Source organism: Convolutriloba macropyga, chromosome 9 (genome assembly GCF_964194025.1).
Source record: "Convolutriloba macropyga chromosome 9, txConMacr16.3, whole genome shotgun sequence".
Classification (NCBI taxonomy): Eukaryota; Metazoa; Xenacoelomorpha; order Acoela; family Convolutidae; genus Convolutriloba; species Convolutriloba macropyga.
This window is the reverse complement of record NC_134476.1, coordinates 29,270,217-29,289,276: the sequence shown is the minus strand read 5'-3', so window position 1 is coordinate 29,289,276 and position 19,060 is coordinate 29,270,217. Positions and strand designations below refer to the sequence as shown.

At 41.0% G+C, this 19,060-nt stretch overlaps 1 protein-coding gene across 1 annotated transcript in view; it reads right to left on the bottom strand.

Annotated features, from left to right (window-relative positions):
- Window positions 1-17,416, bottom strand: part of LOC142345317 (uncharacterized) — a 42,169-nt gene extending 24,753 nt beyond the window's left edge. The window contains exon 1 of the mRNA XM_075397312.1: window positions 16,811-17,416. Coding sequence (XP_075253427.1) covers window positions 16,811-17,047 — 237 coding nt within the window. The 5' untranslated portion in view covers window positions 17,048-17,416. The remainder of the gene's footprint in view (window positions 1-16,810) is intronic.
- Between the last annotated feature and the right edge of the window lie 1,644 nt (window positions 17,417-19,060).

Genomic DNA, 19,060 nt, shown 5'->3' with positions numbered 1-19,060 from the left:
AAAAATGGTCCCATGTTTTCTTTCAAATTTTACATTTGTGCCCACCTCAGTGTTCCTTGTGTGGTCGGTTTTGATCTCCTACACAAACAAAAATGTGCAGTAGACTTCTCTCGGGGTTTATTAGATGTAGGTGACGCAGTACTGGAATGTATCAGTCCGTTGTCTCAGTGGTTTGAGGATAATTCTCCGACAACTGAGACTTCGCTTTGTTCTGTAACTTCGCGTTTCCTTATTCCACCTCGAAGTGAAGCACTCGTAAAATGTAATCTAAAGTCACATCATGCGCATAAGTTTTCTTCAAGCAGTTCGCGTACTTCGTCTGACGCGACTGTGGGTTTGGTTGAGCCCCACGTAGGTTTCACCAGTTTAAACTCCCTTTTAGTGGCCTCGTCTCTTGTAACAGTTTCTCAAAATGAATTTTGGCTAAGAGTACTTAACCCTACTTGTAATTCCGTAACTTTATATCCTTCGCAAACTATTGCGCAAATCTTACCCTACAACGAGACTGTCCTTCAAACTGTTGGTTTCAATGCTGTTGACATCAATTCAGCTGAAACTTTGATGCAGTTGTTTAAATCAAAGTTCAGCACTCTAGTCTACTCAAGCAGTTTGCAGACGTGTTTGCTACCGACAAATGGGATCTAGGCTCATGTAATTTGCATAAACTGCGTATTCAGTTGAAAGATGACGCCCAGCCTAGCCGAGTGCCATACAGATCAATGAATCCTTCTAAAAGAAAAGATCTCAAGGATAAGATAACCAAACTCCAAGAAAAAGATCTCATATCTCCTACTCATTCCGAGTGGGCAGCTCCAACCGTGTTAGTTCCGAAACGTGACGGGTCATATCGTCTTGTTATTGACTATCGGAAACTAAATGCCCAAACAGTCAAAACATCGTGGCCTCTTCCGCGCATATCAGATATTCTAAATAATCTCGAGGGAAGCATTTTCTTCTCTAGCCTCGACCTTTGCAGTGGATTTCATCAAATGGAGATTGATGAAGAAGATCGACACCTTACTTCTTTCATTACGCCGTTTGGACTGTATCAGTGGAAACGGATGCCAATGGGTCTTTGCAATGCCCCTGGAGCATTTCAAAGACTAATGGAAATTGTTTTATCAGGGTTGACATATGAAATTGTCCTGGTTTATCTTGATGATATTATAGTCTTTGGTCGTTCTTTCGAGGAACACATACATCGTCTTCAACTTGTGTTCCAACGCATACGGGAAGCAAATTTGAAAATTTCACCTGCCAAATGTTCCTTATTCCAAACGAAGTTAGTATTTCTGGGTCATGTAGTCTCTGCTGACGGGATACACACTGATCCTGCTAAAATAGCAGCTGTGGAGAAATACCCAGTTCCACAAACTATTCGTCAGTTAAGATCGTTCATGGGCCTTGTTGGCTTCTATAGAAAGTTTGTTCTCAATTTTGGTTTGATTGCGAACCCTCTGTACCAATTGATGAATAAAACAACAACGTTCCATTGGACAGCAGACTGCCAAAAAGCTTTCGAGAAATTGAAAACAGCGCTAGTATCCGCTCCAATCTTAGGTTTTCCAAATGAAAAGGATCAATTCGTTCTTTGTACTGACGCATCGCTTACTGGAATTGGCGCAGTGCTATCTCAAAAACAGAAAAATGGTGAAAAGGTTATTGCATATGCTAGCAAAGTGCTGCAAAAAGGTCAAAGAAACTACTCGGCTACGAAACGTGAACTCTTTGCTGTGGTGTTCTTCACATCATACTTCAAAGAATTTCTTCTTGGGCAAAAATTTCAGATAATTACTGACCATCGCGCCCTCGTTTGGCTCTATTCGTTCAAAGAGCCTGATGCAATAGTAGCGCGTTGGCTAGAAAAATTAAGTATGTTCAATTTTGAAATTGTCCATCGGCCTGGAAAAACTATTGCAAATGCTGATGCTCTTTCCAGATTACCACCTTTGAATTTATCTGCTACTTCTGTCACATCTGTTTCTTCGTCTCCGCACTTTTCAGAAACGCAAGATCAGGATAAAACTCTGTCTGTAGTCAAATCATGGTGTCGAACAGGTGAGAAACCACCTCGATCCTTAATGTTTGGTAGACCATCTGCTTTGCAGTGTTACTGGCAGCAATTCGAGACATTGAAAATTATTGATGGTGTTTTGTACCGGCTATTTCAACAACTGGATGGATCTACACTTTTCCATCAGTGTTGCGTTCCACTTAACCAGGTTCAAAAAGTTCTTCTTCAGTTGCATGATTCACCTGCTTCAGGACATTTAGGCAATAAGAAAACTCTTGATCGGGTACGTCAGCGATTTTACTGGCCAGGATTGAAAAATGATGTGGACTCCTGGATCTCAGGTTGTGCAACTTGTCAAAAACGAAAGAATCCCAAACAATCACATCAGCAAGAAATGCAGCTCTGGGCATTCTATGAACCTTTTCTTTGCGTGTCAGTTGATATCCTTGGCCCTCTCCCAGAAAGTCGGTTGAATGAGAAATTTTATAAATACATCCTAATGATTGGAGACCATTTTACTCGCTGGTTCGAGGCTGCACCCCTACAGAACATCAAGGCTGAGACAATCTGTAGCACTTTCTTAGATCAATGGGTCACCCGATTTGGTGTACCTGAATATATTCACAGTGACAACGGTTCGCAGTTCACATCGCGCCTTTTCGCAGATATGTGCAATAAGCTGCAGTTAACCAGCTCAAGATCTACACCTTACCACCCGCAAGGAAATGCAAAAGTGGAACGCATAAATCGCACTTTGGAAGATGGGTTGGCAAAGTACTGCGCAGAACGGCATGAAGTTTGGTCTGTTCATCTTCAATCTTTCATGATGGCCTATCGTTCTGCAGTTCATGAGTCGACAGGTCAATCGCCTTTCCGATTAGTTTTTGGGAAAGAAATGCGCATGCCTGTTGATATGCTATATCCAACATTGCCCACTCCAATTGTTGGTCATCGGGATTATGTTTTTCAACGTTTAGTTGAATCTTCCACCATTTTCGAGTCCGTAATTCAGAAAAACGGATGGGAAATGCGCCGACAAAAAGCTATCTTTGACAAAAAGAAGCATGGTCCTTCGTATAAGGAAGGAGACCTGGTGCTTCTTCATTCACCAGTGTGCTCACAGGGTCAAACTCCTAAATTGAAGAGCTTCTGGTCTGGACCTCATTGCGTGAAAAAGGTTATTAACCAAATTAATTTTGTTCTACAAGACGTCAAAACTCAAAAACAACAGATTGCTCATTACGATCGCATTAAACCTTTTACACCATCAGACCAGCGGTTGCGCAGAAATCGTTCCAACCAAACTGTAAGACCAAGTCCTCAACCCATCGTCCCTGAAGACGATGATCTTGTGTTGGTTGATTTATCTGAAAGACAGGCTTCTACCTCTGATAGGTTACAAAACACTACTAACCCTACAAGTTCCGCCATTCCGTCACCGCCAGTTTTTTTGTCAGAAAATCAAAGTGGTTCAGGTTCCACAACAGTTCCTCAACGACCGCGTAGAGCTGTTGCTGATCATGCACGGCATCCAGGATTTTTCCGTTTAGCTTATTTTGATTCAGACAGTGATGTTGAGTGATTTGTTTAGATGCTCTTTGTGCAGCAAGTGTTGCTGTTGTTCACTTGCCTAGTAGATTGCAGTTTCTCTACACCTGTAGGCTGTGACATCGAGGAAGTTCTCACAACAAAAATTTACTCGCTTCTTCCGAGTGAACAGTGTACGCCTGATAAATTAAGCACCAAAAACATTACTTTTGGTGGTTTGGTTCTTCATGCGCCCGAAGTTGATATTCAAATGAGTTTTTGCATGTTTCAAGCTTCTTACGCTGTTACCGGATTAGCGCATTCTGCCCGATTTGATGATTCTGTGTATTTAAAAGAGTATTCTCGCCTAGTGCCTACTTTCTATGCATTAGAAACTTGGGTTTGCAGAGCAATTTGGAGTGGTCGCAATTTCAAACTTCCAGGTTTTGCAGATGAAAATTTTAAAATGACTGAGGGCGATCTTTTGTTTGATGGTAGACCATACAAACCTGGCAATTTCAAGGTATTTGACTATTCGTACTCTTTCATGCGTGGTGGCAAGAAAGCTGGAATTTACTTCACCTGGCCTGTGGATTGGATTACCCCAGGTGGATCGAAAATTCACGCATCTGGTGTTATAAACGCAAAATTAACCATCGGCAAAGTAGTCGCAACTTTGGACAAAACCAGCTCTCCATGGTCCTTAATCTTGACAGATCCCAATGAAAGATCCACGTCCTGCAGTTTTCCAGGTTCTGACTTTCAGCATGACTCAATCACCTATTTACCGCATTTCTACGGTCAGTGTGAGATTAAATCAATATTTGAGTTCTCTCCGGAGCATCCTGGCGTTCAGATCTCTTCTGCTGATTCAATGTATTTGAGTGGAAAAACTGCTTCCAGGGATGATTCCCGCGTCTTTTATATAGAACTTCTGAACACAACTGTTAGTGTTTGCTCATATAAGGTCCGACCAACAACCTACTCTGGTGTTTACTTTGTCATTGAACCTATAACGGAGCAACTTCCGGAAATAGATTACAACACAGATGCAATTCCAAACTTAGTCTATGGGACAAAAATTGAGTTTGTGCATGTCAACGCGCATCTTTCGCGTCAACGAATTGTAAATTTCATCAAAAATGAAATTTGCAATACGCGTCAGATGATCTTAAGTGGACTCATTTCTTTAGCGTCAAACTTGGACAATCCTAATCTCTTCCTCGGATCCGGTTCCATGTTAGGCATACATGCTGAAAAAGCGGGAGCTGTTCTTTACGTCCACAAATGTGTTAAAGTCGAAGCTCGAATTGCAGACTTCCCCTACTGCACAGAGGAAGTTCCTGTTCTTTTGGGCAATGATACGCAAATTCGTTTCATGAATCCGATAACACAAGTTGTGTATCCAAACTATACTTTGACTGCTTGTGATCCCATAGCACCTTACATGTACCGCACGTCTGAAGGCATCTGGATGCACTATGGAGATGATTATTCGGTCGCACGTACGCCCGAATCTCTAAGTGTTTTCAGCCATCTAGATTTTAGTGATAACTTACCTTCATTACACACCGCTGGTCTCTTTTCTTATCAGAACTTGAGGCAGAGCGCAAAGGCTCGGGTTCTAAAATACTCGCGCCGAACAATTTCGGGACGAGAAGTATATCTTGGTCCTCGCAGCCAATATTCTCATCCTGGTTTAATGCATTTTAATCCAAGCGTTTCCGAAGAACTAGAAAATTTGGCGGCTTGGAAATATTTGATTGATTTGCAATCTGTTGCGAGTGGTGGTTGGTACTACGCCGAGAGGTGCACTGTAATTACGCTAACAACTTTAGCGCTTCTAGGGCTCTTTATCTATATATTGAAACTTGTATTTGCGCTTAGGCTCCTTTCTCATGGAGTTCCTTTCTGGACAGTTTTCCGGCTTCTTAACCCCCTTGCGCCTTTTACGCAGATGCTTCAAAATCACATAAATAATATACACGCATCTGCGCCTGTCAATCATGACCAATTTGTCATTGAAACTGATGGGAACCCTGATAATCGCACTGTAATAGTTGATTCAATTTATCCGTCAGCACAATTAAATTCTGCCCGCTACACAACAAAAATTTAAGCACAGGTTGACTCTTTATCGCCTATAGTGTTCTGTCTTAGAAAAAAAAAAAAAAACTGCCGCTTTCTGATTTTTGTCTTTTGCTTCATTCAAAATTTTTTTCTTTTCGTTCATCAATCACTAGCAGCCCTGATGCACTTCTGTACACAAATGATTGACATTGCTTGTTTTAGATGTCGACAAGCTCAGAGTCAATCAACACTATGCCTGCTTCTCCAGGCCCTGATATTCTTCTGGACACAGATCTTCTTTCAGGTGCTTCTTCGCCTGCAATTCCGTTGCTGGACGATAGTATGGACTCTCAAGCAGATACAGGAATAACTGGCAACTGGGCAAGTGATCAGTCGCTTGAGTTCCGTCAAAACCTCTCGCAAAATCGGGATCCTCAGCCGCACACGGATGTCTGCTCATCTGCTTCTTCGGATGAAATGACAATCATCTTTTGTCCGCCTTCCAAAAACATTCCAGTCGTTCAGACTGCTTCTGCAACAGCAGCTTCGGGTTCGAGAAGCAGCCCGCTCGAAGGAAGCAATTCACGCCAGGCTATGGGTCCACCTCGCAACGGTCCCTTACGCCTCAACGGTTTGGTGTATTCAGCAAATTTGCATGCCGTGTTGCGGGTTGTTGAATTTTACCGCAATGGGAAAGTTCGCCTTCAGGATCCTTACAATGCAAGGCGAAGGCCTCTGCTGGATCCTGCGGATCTAGTCGCTATCCCTGTTGACAACTCGGCTGAAAATCGCGACCTTCGAGATCAACTTATTCGACTTCGTCGATCTCGTGAGGCTCACGAGCGTGACCTTTACCAGGCTACCAATGAGATCGACAAACTAAAAGCTCGCATTTCCGAGCTGAATCAAATGCTAGATGATTCTCGGACGGCAAATCGTCTGCTCTCCGCGAAGGTTGTTACGCTGGAGAAAAAACAACCTAAAAAGCCAAAATCCTCTAAGGTCCGCAATGCAGGGGTGAATACGGATACTATGTCTGCCTCTGAGTCCTGTTCAACGACCTGTCGTCACCTCAGAGGTCTCCAAAACGAATTCCGCTCCCTGCGTTCTCAATTACTTCGGGGAAATCATAATCCACAAAACAAGAAAATAAAAAGGAAGCCTCGCTCGCGTTCTTCGAGCTCATCGTCCTCATCGGGTTCGGAGACAGAATAGTGGGACATGAGGACATGTCCTTCCTAAGCGGGGTGATGTAACAGCCCTACCCCATTATTATTCCTTAGGCAGTATAATGTTCCAGCTATTAATCTATTAATCTTATAGCGCCTTTCCGCTCAAGCTTTGTTTTACTTTCGTGCCACTGGACCATAGTGTATTTATTATTGATAACACAATTTGGCACGCAATTTATTTAGCTTTTGCGTGTTTCAAGAGCTAATTGAGAATTTGTTCCGTTGGCCATGTTCCTTCGCCCAAACGACACTTGATACTTTTCTGCTTACAATCCAGTTAGTTGAGCTTTTTCTCAACAAGCTTTTATAAATAACCTATTCAGTTTAATTCAATATTCTAAAAACTTACTTTGTCGATTTTCCAAAGAAAAAGATAGAGCACAGAAAACAAGGTAAGATCAATTAAATTGAAGTTGTTAATTTCAACAAAAAAAAACTAAAACAACCCAATCTCGAATCCCGCATTCGCAATTCAAACGTTCGTTTTTTTAATACCTACCGGGTTGTTATATTGTTGACAGGTTCGGGATTTTTTTTTCCAAAATAAGCTATCCTGCAATTTTCAGGAACATCTGCTTTTTCTTTACCTTCTTTTCAAAAAAAAAAAAAAAAAGAGAGAAAAATAACTCAAATATTCGGTCGTTTTTGTGATCTGCTTGACAGATAACGGTTGTTCTTTTTCTTAGATGAGCAATAATTGCCTTTAACTTTAGAACGCTTTGACAAATAGGTACTGATTTCAGAGGCTTCTCAAGCGTTATCCGATTTATCGGAAAATAGACGCTCCTTGCTTCCGCAGCTTCTACATTCCCAGTGTTTGTAGGTCCCACGTAGTAAGACTAAGGGGCTTAGCAAGGGAGGTTTCGGCGGCTGCTACGGCAACCTCAACGATACATAACTTAAGACGAGAGACCTGAAATCCTAAGTTAAAAAAAGTCTCTGCGTTCTTTTCTGTTATCTCTTAGAGGCCAGCTTTTTCTGGTCCCCACAATTTTGAACAACCGATATCTGACTTGCCGGTCCAATCGCAAGGTTGGAACTTTGTGCAGCATTTTTTATTTCCATGTAATTAATAACAAATGGCTGACGCAGCTCTGGAAGCTAAACTTCTTCTACCGGAGCCTTTTAACGGAACAAGTGATATTCAGGCCTATATAACACAATTCGAACTCTTGAGTTCGTTACAAAATTGGCTAAAAAAAGCATTCAATAGTGATGGAACTCCGCAACACGACAGCGCTGGTCAACAGGTTTACATTGATAAGCGTCATACTATTTTTCCCTTGCGCTTACGAGGCAGTGCTATCGAATTTTATCAGTCATTAGATGACGCAACAAAAAATGATTATTCAGAGCTTAAAAAGCAATTTTTGCGCCAATATCAGGAACCTCCTGAATTTTTTCGGTCATCCCTTGCAAAACGTATTCAAGGTGAGTCCGAAAAAGTAAGTGAATTTTTAGCTGAGCTCAAACTTCTAGCTAATAAGGCTTATCCCCAAGACACGCAGGCAATCAGAGACCATATTGTGCTTCAATCTTTCATTGATGGCCTTCACAATATTCATGTAAGGGTAGAGTTAAGAAAGAACAAGCCGGCTGACATTAACGCGGCCTTAGAATCAGCACTCCACTTCGACGCAATTTACCGTCTTGAAGCAAATGCAAATGAGACTGCGCCTTCATCTACTTCTGTGAGTTCCATTGAAGCACTTTCGCGTAAAGTTGATAAACTCATGGCCGGACAAGTTAGTTACCAACCACGTTCTCGTCCGATGAACAAAAAATCGGGTCGCAGGAGCAACTCTCCTTACAGATTGTCTCCGTTTAACAAACGCAAGTCACCTACTTTCTCTCGTAGCCCATCGCAACACGGAGAACGTCGTCAATCTTCCTCTCCGCGAAAAACGTTTCTTGACAATTCACACAGTCGTTCAATCAGTAATGAAAGAAAAGTCAGGTTCACCGGACCAACTATTTGTTATGGTTGTAATCGTAAAGGTCATACTAAAAATAATTGCAAAAATTGTTGGAACTGTGGTTCTTCTCAACATCAGCGACGTAATTGCCCAGAGTCAAAACCATACTCTAACCGATAGCTTCTTCTATCGCCATAGTCCACCTTGAAAGAGTTTGTTCTCCATTTTTAATAACCCATGGCACAAAACAAGCGTATTTTTGGCATACAGTCGCTTCTTTCCAAAATAATAATCGCCGATAATATACTGCCTGCCCTGATTGATTCAGGTGCTTCAATTAGTGTAATTCGTGCCGATGTTTTTGGCAAGTTCAGCAACTTTAGCCCTTCGCTTACATTGGAAGCATCTGATATCCAAGCATCCGCCATAAATGGCTCTATGCTTCAATTTAAGGGTATGTGCTTGCTTCCATGTCGTTGGTTTAAAAATGGTCCCATGTTTTCTTTCAAATTTTACATTTGTGCCCACCTCAGTGTTCCTTGTGTGGTCGGTTTTGATCTCCTACACAAACAAAAATGTGCAGTAGACTTCTCTCGGGGTTTATTAGATGTAGGTGACGCAGTACTGGAATGTATCAGTCCGTTGTCTCAGTGGTTTGAGGATAATTCTCCGACAACTGAGACTTCGCTTTGTTCTGTAACTTCGCGTTTCCTTATTCCACCTCGAAGTGAAGCACTCGTAAAATGTAATCTAAAGTCACATCATGCGCATAAGTTTTCTTCAAGCAGTTCGCGTACTTCGTCTGACGCGACTGTGGGTTTGGTTGAGCCCCACGTAGGTTTCACCAGTTTAAACTCCCTTTTAGTGGCCTCGTCTCTTGTAACAGTTTCTCAAAATGAATTTTGGCTAAGAGTACTTAACCCTACTTGTAATTCCGTAACTTTATATCCTTCGCAAACTATTGCGCAAATCTTACCCTACAACGAGACTGTCCTTCAAACTGTTGGTTTCAATGCTGTTGACATCAATTCAGCTGAAACTTTGATGCAGTTGTTTAAATCAAAGTTCAGCACTCTAGTCTACTCAAGCAGTTTGCAGACGTGTTTGCTACCGACAAATGGGATCTAGGCTCATGTAATTTGCATAAACTGCGTATTCAGTTGAAAGATGACGCCCAGCCTAGCCGAGTGCCATACAGATCAATGAATCCTTCTAAAAGAAAAGATCTCAAGGATAAGATAACCAAACTCCAAGAAAAAGATCTCATATCTCCTACTCATTCCGAGTGGGCAGCTCCAACCGTGTTAGTTCCGAAACGTGACGGGTCATATCGTCTTGTTATTGACTATCGGAAACTAAATGCCCAAACAGTCAAAACATCGTGGCCTCTTCCGCGCATATCAGATATTCTAAATAATCTCGAGGGAAGCATTTTCTTCTCTAGCCTCGACCTTTGCAGTGGATTTCATCAAATGGAGATTGATGAAGAAGATCGACACCTTACTTCTTTCATTACGCCGTTTGGACTGTATCAGTGGAAACGGATGCCAATGGGTCTTTGCAATGCCCCTGGAGCATTTCAAAGACTAATGGAAATTGTTTTATCAGGGTTGACATATGAAATTGTCCTGGTTTATCTTGATGATATTATAGTCTTTGGTCGTTCTTTCGAGGAACACATACATCGTCTTCAACTTGTGTTCCAACGCATACGGGAAGCAAATTTGAAAATTTCACCTGCCAAATGTTCCTTATTCCAAACGAAGTTAGTATTTCTGGGTCATGTAGTCTCTGCTGACGGGATACACACTGATCCTGCTAAAATAGCAGCTGTGGAGAAATACCCAGTTCCACAAACTATTCGTCAGTTAAGATCGTTCATGGGCCTTGTTGGCTTCTATAGAAAGTTTGTTCTCAATTTTGGTTTGATTGCGAACCCTCTGTACCAATTGATGAATAAAACAACAACGTTCCATTGGACAGCAGACTGCCAAAAAGCTTTCGAGAAATTGAAAACAGCGCTAGTATCCGCTCCAATCTTAGGTTTTCCAAATGAAAAGGATCAATTCGTTCTTTGTACTGACGCATCGCTTACTGGAATTGGCGCAGTGCTATCTCAAAAACAGAAAAATGGTGAAAAGGTTATTGCATATGCTAGCAAAGTGCTGCAAAAAGGTCAAAGAAACTACTCGGCTACGAAACGTGAACTCTTTGCTGTGGTGTTCTTCACATCATACTTCAAAGAATTTCTTCTTGGGCAAAAATTTCAGATAATTACTGACCATCGCGCCCTCGTTTGGCTCTATTCGTTCAAAGAGCCTGATGCAATAGTAGCGCGTTGGCTAGAAAAATTAAGTATGTTCAATTTTGAAATTGTCCATCGGCCTGGAAAAACTATTGCAAATGCTGATGCTCTTTCCAGATTACCACCTTTGAATTTATCTGCTACTTCTGTCACATCTGTTTCTTCGTCTCCGCACTTTTCAGAAACGCAAGATCAGGATAAAACTCTGTCTGTAGTCAAATCATGGTGTCGAACAGGTGAGAAACCACCTCGATCCTTAATGTTTGGTAGACCATCTGCTTTGCAGTGTTACTGGCAGCAATTCGAGACATTGAAAATTATTGATGGTGTTTTGTACCGGCTATTTCAACAACTGGATGGATCTACACTTTTCCATCAGTGTTGCGTTCCACTTAACCAGGTTCAAAAAGTTCTTCTTCAGTTGCATGATTCACCTGCTTCAGGACATTTAGGCAATAAGAAAACTCTTGATCGGGTACGTCAGCGATTTTACTGGCCAGGATTGAAAAATGATGTGGACTCCTGGATCTCAGGTTGTGCAACTTGTCAAAAACGAAAGAATCCCAAACAATCACATCAGCAAGAAATGCAGCTCTGGGCATTCTATGAACCTTTTCTTTGCGTGTCAGTTGATATCCTTGGCCCTCTCCCAGAAAGTCGGTTGAATGAGAAATTTTATAAATACATCCTAATGATTGGAGACCATTTTACTCGCTGGTTCGAGGCTGCACCCCTACAGAACATCAAGGCTGAGACAATCTGTAGCACTTTCTTAGATCAATGGGTCACCCGATTTGGTGTACCTGAATATATTCACAGTGACAACGGTTCGCAGTTCACATCGCGCCTTTTCGCAGATATGTGCAATAAGCTGCAGTTAACCAGCTCAAGATCTACACCTTACCACCCGCAAGGAAATGCAAAAGTGGAACGCATAAATCGCACTTTGGAAGATGGGTTGGCAAAGTACTGCGCAGAACGGCATGAAGTTTGGTCTGTTCATCTTCAATCTTTCATGATGGCCTATCGTTCTGCAGTTCATGAGTCGACAGGTCAATCGCCTTTCCGATTAGTTTTTGGGAAAGAAATGCGCATGCCTGTTGATATGCTATATCCAACATTGCCCACTCCAATTGTTGGTCATCGGGATTATGTTTTTCAACGTTTAGTTGAATCTTCCACCATTTTCGAGTCCGTAATTCAGAAAAACGGATGGGAAATGCGCCGACAAAAAGCTATCTTTGACAAAAAGAAGCATGGTCCTTCGTATAAGGAAGGAGACCTGGTGCTTCTTCATTCACCAGTGTGCTCACAGGGTCAAACTCCTAAATTGAAGAGCTTCTGGTCTGGACCTCATTGCGTGAAAAAGGTTATTAACCAAATTAATTTTGTTCTACAAGACGTCAAAACTCAAAAACAACAGATTGCTCATTACGATCGCATTAAACCTTTTACACCATCAGACCAGCGGTTGCGCAGAAATCGTTCCAACCAAACTGTAAGACCAAGTCCTCAACCCATCGTCCCTGAAGACGATGATCTTGTGTTGGTTGATTTATCTGAAAGACAGGCTTCTACCTCTGATAGGTTACAAAACACTACTAACCCTACAAGTTCCGCCATTCCGTCACCGCCAGTTTTTTTGTCAGAAAATCAAAGTGGTTCAGGTTCCACAACAGTTCCTCAACGACCGCGTAGAGCTGTTGCTGATCATGCACGGCATCCAGGATTTTTCCGTTTAGCTTATTTTGATTCAGACAGTGATGTTGAGTGATTTGTTTAGATGCTCTTTGTGCAGCAAGTGTTGCTGTTGTTCACTTGCCTAGTAGATTGCAGTTTCTCTACACCTGTAGGCTGTGACATCGAGGAAGTTCTCACAACAAAAATTTACTCGCTTCTTCCGAGTGAACAGTGTACGCCTGATAAATTAAGCACCAAAAACATTACTTTTGGTGGTTTGGTTCTTCATGCGCCCGAAGTTGATATTCAAATGAGTTTTTGCATGTTTCAAGCTTCTTACGCTGTTACCGGATTAGCGCATTCTGCCCGATTTGATGATTCTGTGTATTTAAAAGAGTATTCTCGCCTAGTGCCTACTTTCTATGCATTAGAAACTTGGGTTTGCAGAGCAATTTGGAGTGGTCGCAATTTCAAACTTCCAGGTTTTGCAGATGAAAATTTTAAAATGACTGAGGGGGATCTTTTGTTTGATGGTAGACCATACAAACCTGGCAATTTCAAGGTATTTGACTACTCGTACTCTTTCATGCGTGGTGGCAAGAAAGCTGGAATTTACTTCACCTGGCCTGTGGATTGGATTACCCCAGGTGGATCGAAAATTCACGCATCTGGTGTTATAAACGCAAAATTAACCATCGGCAAAGTAGTCGCAACTTTGGACAAAACCAGCTCTCCATGGTCCTTAATCTTGACAGATCCCAATGAAAGATCCACGTCCTGCAGTTTTCCAGGTTCTGACTTTCAGCATGACTCAATCACCTATTTACCGCATTTCTACGGTCAGTGTGAGATTAAATCAATATTTGAGTTCTCTCCGGAGCATCCTGGCGTTCAGATCTCTTCTGCTGATTCAATGTATTTGAGTGGAAAAACTGCTTCCAGGGATGATTCCCGCGTCTTTTATATAGAACTTCTGAACACAACTGTTAGTGTTTGCTCATATAAGGTCCGACCAACAACCTACTCTGGTGTTTACTTTGTCATTGAACCTATAACGGAGCAACTTCCGGAAATAGATTACAACACAGATGCAATTCCAAACTTAGTCTATGGGACAAAAATTGAGTTTGTGCATGTCAACGCGCATCTTTCGCGTCAACGAATTGTAAATTTCATCAAAAATGAAATTTGCAATACGCGTCAGATGATCTTAAGTGGACTCATTTCTTTAGCGTCAAACTTGGACAATCCTAATCTCTTCCTCGGATCCGGTTCCATGTTAGGCATACATGCTGAAAAAGCGGGAGCTGTTCTTTACGTCCACAAATGTGTTAAAGTCGAAGCTCGAATTGCAGACTTCCCCTACTGCACAGAGGAAGTTCCTGTTCTTTTGGGCAATGATACGCAAATTCGTTTCATGAATCCGATAACACAAGTTGTGTATCCAAACTATACTTTGACTGCTTGTGATCCCATAGCACCTTACATGTACCGCACGTCTGAAGGCATCTGGATGCACTATGGAGATGATTATTCGGTCGCACGTACGCCCGAATCTCTAAGTGTTTTCAGCCATCTAGATTTTAGTGATAACTTACCTTCATTACACACCGCTGGTCTCTTTTCTTATCAGAACTTGAGGCAGAGCGCAAAGGCTCGGGTTCTAAAATACTCGCGCCGAACAATTTCGGGACGAGAAGTATATCTTGGTCCTCGCAGCCAATATTCTCATCCTGGTTTAATGCATTTTAATCCAAGCGTTTCCGAAGAACTAGAAAATTTGGCGGCTTGGAAATATTTGATTGATTTGCAATCTGTTGCGAGTGGTGGTTGGTACTACGCCGAGAGGTGCACTGTAATTACGCTAACAACTTTAGCGCTTCTAGGGCTCTTTATCTATATATTGAAACTTGTATTTGCGCTTAGGCTCCTTTCTCATGGAGTTCCTTTCTGGACAGTTTTCCGGCTTCTTAACCCCCTTGCGCCTTTTACGCAGATGCTTCAAAATCACATAAATAATATACACGCATCTGCGCCTGTCAATCATGACCAATTTGTCATTGAAACTGATGGGAACCCTGATAATCGCACTGTAATAGTTGATTCAATTTATCCGTCAGCACAATTAAATTCTGCCCGCTACACAACAAAAATTTAAGCACAGGTTGACTCTTTATCGCCTATAGTGTTCTGTCTTAGAAAAAAAAAAAAAAACTGCCGCTTTCTGATTTTTGTCTTTTGCTTCATTCAAAATTTTTTTCTTTTCGTTCATCAATCACTAGCAGCCCTGATGCACTTCTGTACACAAATGATTGACATTGCTTGTTTTAGATGTCGACAAGCTCAGAGTCAATCAACACTATGCCTGCTTCTCCAGGCCCTGATATTCTTCTGGACACAGATCTTCTTTCAGGTGCTTCTTCGCCTGCAATTCCGTTGCTGGACGATAGTATGGACTCTCAAGCAGATACAGGAATAACTGGCAACTGGGCAAGTGATCAGTCGCTTGAGTTCCGTCAAAACCTCTCGCAAAATCGGGATCCTCAGCCGCACACGGATGTCTGCTCATCTGCTTCTTCGGATGAAATGACAATCATCTTTTGTCCGCCTTCCAAAAACATTCCAGTCGTTCAGACTGCTTCTGCAACAGCAGCTTCGGGTTCGAGAAGCAGCCCGCTCGAAGGAAGCAATTCACGCCAGGCTATGGGTCCACCTCGCAACGGTCCCTTACGCCTCAACGGTTTGGTGTATTCAGCAAATTTGCATGCCGTGTTGCGGGTTGTTGAATTTTACCGCAATGGGAAAGTTCGCCTTCAGGATCCTTACAATGCAAGGCGAAGGCCTCTGCTGGATCCTGCGGATCTAGTCGCTATCCCTGTTGACAACTCGGCTGAAAATCGCGACCTTCGAGATCAACTTATTCGACTTCGTCGATCTCGTGAGGCTCACGAGCGTGACCTTTACCAGGCTACCAATGAGATCGACAAACTAAAAGCTCGCATTTCCGAGCTGAATCAAATGCTAGATGATTCTCGGACGGCAAATCGTCTGCTCTCCGCGAAGGTTGTTACGCTGGAGAAAAAACAACCTAAAAAGCCAAAATCCTCTAAGGTCCGCAATGCAGGGGTGAATACGGATACTATGTCTGCCTCTGAGTCCTGTTCAACGACCTGTCGTCACCTCAGAGGTCTCCAAAACGAATTCCGCTCCCTGCGTTCTCAATTACTTCGGGGAAATCATAATCCACAAAACAAGAAAATAAAAAGGAAGCCTCGCTCGCGTTCTTCGAGCTCATCGTCCTCATCGGGTTCGGAGACAGAATAGTGGGACATGAGGACATGTCCTTCCTAAGCGGGGTGATGTAACAGCCCTACCCCATTATTATTCCTTAGGCAGTATAATGTTCCAGCTATTAATCTATTAATCTTATAGCGCCTTTCCGCTCAAGCTTTGTTTTACTTTCGTGCCACTGGACCATAGTGTATTTATTATTGATAACACAATTTGGCACGCAATTTATTTAGCTTTTGCGTGTTTCAAGAGCTAATTGAGAATTTGTTCCGTTGGCCATGTTCCTTCGCCCAAACGACACTTGATACTTTTCTGCTTACAATCCAGTTAGTTGAGCTTTTTCTCAACAAGCTTTTATAAATAACCTATTCAGTTTAATTCAATATTCTAAAAACTTACTTTGTCGATTTTCCAAAGAAAAAGATAGAGCACAGAAAACAAGGTAAGATCAATTAAATTGAAGTTGTTAATTTCAACAAAAAAAACTAAAACAACCCAATCTCGAATCCCGCATTCGCAATTCAAACGTTCGTTTTTTTAATACCTACCGGGTTGTTATAAATTCACCTCATTAAGACTTTACAAAACCTCTCTCTCTCCCCCCCTCTCTCTCTCTCTCTCACCAGATTCACGGGTGGCGGCTCGTTCTGGTAAAAATTTTTATTTTTGGCTCATCGAAAATCTTGGGAATCTTTACCCGGGACTGTTAGAAAAAAATGTGCCCTGAACGAGAAGAGAGTTTTGCGGCCCAACGATTGATAAGAAATACATTTACACAGTAAGAGAAGACTGTACATCCTGGTGTGGTCATACAAAGCACATAGCAGCTGTCAGCATTTGGTGCCTTGACAGTTCTGGTCGCATCCCCAGTCGCCCTCATACAAGGACACTCGATCATCAACTCAGTTAAGTTGAGAGAGGAACAGAAGCAGGTTCCCATTCCATAATAACAACCTACTGATATTAAGAGCAAAGCTTCCTTGAAGCACGCAATTCGTCCACTGCAAGCCATTTTGGGATAATATTGCAACCAGTTAATATATATGCTGTGGTTTTAGGGAGTAGTCAGTCTATAATTTTTAACATCTTTTATCGAATTGATCATTGATAAAAATTGAAAGTTACGAGAAAAGATATAAATCGCTAGATTTGGACGCTGCCAAAACTCTGGCACTGAAGAGGTTATAGGAAATTTTTACAGTAACTTGGTTTGGGATTATTTAATTAGTTTTTTTTTGTATCTGAAGACTTAAGTTGAAAGTTAAACTTTGTATTCAGGTTTTTTGATTTTATAGTAGAGTGATATATTTTTCCGTTAAAAAGGTAACAAAGTACATTTGGACGCTTGGAAAGTGCGATACCACACAATCTGTTAGTTTTAATTTTCACCTGCTACTTAGAAAAATACCTATCGTGATAGAATTTGTGTGCAGATATTTGTTTCTTCTTCACGTCATTTGAGCCTGAGCCTTGTCTCTAATTTCCGTTCAAACTACGCTGGTACCAGTTGACAGGTGTTTGTTCACCAAAAACAAAAAAACATCAATGATAAGTCACATTCACGCAAGTCTTAAATACCAGCAAACATACAATTGCCACATTTTGCATCAGGATTTCCTTTATAAAATGCAAGATAGTGCTTGATGTCCATTTTGATTTAAGCTTAATATATAATAATTTGGAAGTAAAAACTAGACAAAAGTCTTTTGTAGAGTTGTTCAGGGTTTCTATGGCAAACGGTGGCCAGTAATCTCAAACTATTGTTAATACCAATTTCTTAATCATAATAATGCGAAACTCTTCCTGTTAGTAATGCAGCTTTTTGCAAAATCGTTTTTTGGAAAATCGTTGTTCACAGGATTTTAAATTTTGAACATTCGGTCGGATAACGATACTTTCGTTAGACACCTAAAAACTGGGGTCATATTCTTCGTAATCTCAAAAAAGAGAACTAGTTGTACTCCTACTGGCTATAAGAGTCTTCTGGAATTATAATTTTGCCAGTTTTTTCAAATATAAACTCAATAATTATACAAAATGCATTATTTATCTTTGATATACTGAAAAATTTTGTTTAAAAATTGATCTTTTTCTCAACCATTTGAACAATTGATTGTTTTTAGGCGAAATTTTTAACGTTTGTTACTGACAAGTATTTTAAATCAGAGCCCAATTAAAGACACACACAATCTAAAAATATTGAGGCCTAACGGACATGTATTATGGTTTCAGAGTTAAGCTCATGGTTTGTATGACTTTGTCCAATTGTTTTCGTAAATTTTCAAGAAACTCTTAAACTTTGCAGTCCGTTGTAATACTTTTTGTAGCCAAGAACTTAGTTGCCCAATCAAAAGTCCTATTGGCTTTCATAAGTGGTATAAAGGAACCCAGACATGGCTTTACGTTGAGATCTAATGTCTCTTATGATTTTGAATATATTTCTTTATAAAAAAAAATAGGTGTTTTTGTCACTTTTCCACTTTTTTGTCTTGTTTCTCTCAACTTCTGACGTAGTATCAATAAGGACAAGCCGAAACCCAATTCCTGTGAGTTATAGATTAATGTTTGTAACGGTTTTATATTTATTGAATTTTTTCTTAGTTTTAATACAACGAGTTTTTAAAAAATTGATCTCTCAGAAAAATTGCAAATTTTATAGGTTAAATTTGTTTTCTTGTCACATTATTGACACTTCCAATGGATAGAAATACACTGTTAGAAAATTGCACAGCCTTGCAGAAAGACGCAACTGATATTTTTAAAGTTATTCTTGAAGAGTTTATGCTTTCATGGTCTGAGACATACAGCCCCATTGCAATTTTTGTTTATATATATTTTTTAAGTTTTTGTCTTTGTTTGTCTTTGTTTCTGTTGTTCTTCGACATATACTTGATAATGCGTAGTTGAAGGAAATGCATAGTTGGAACATTGCACGGCGTTGCAAAAAAGTGCAACTGAATTTGCTAATTTTTTTTGTTGAATTGCTTATGCTTTCACGGTCTGTGACACAGCTCCCTCGCAAAAA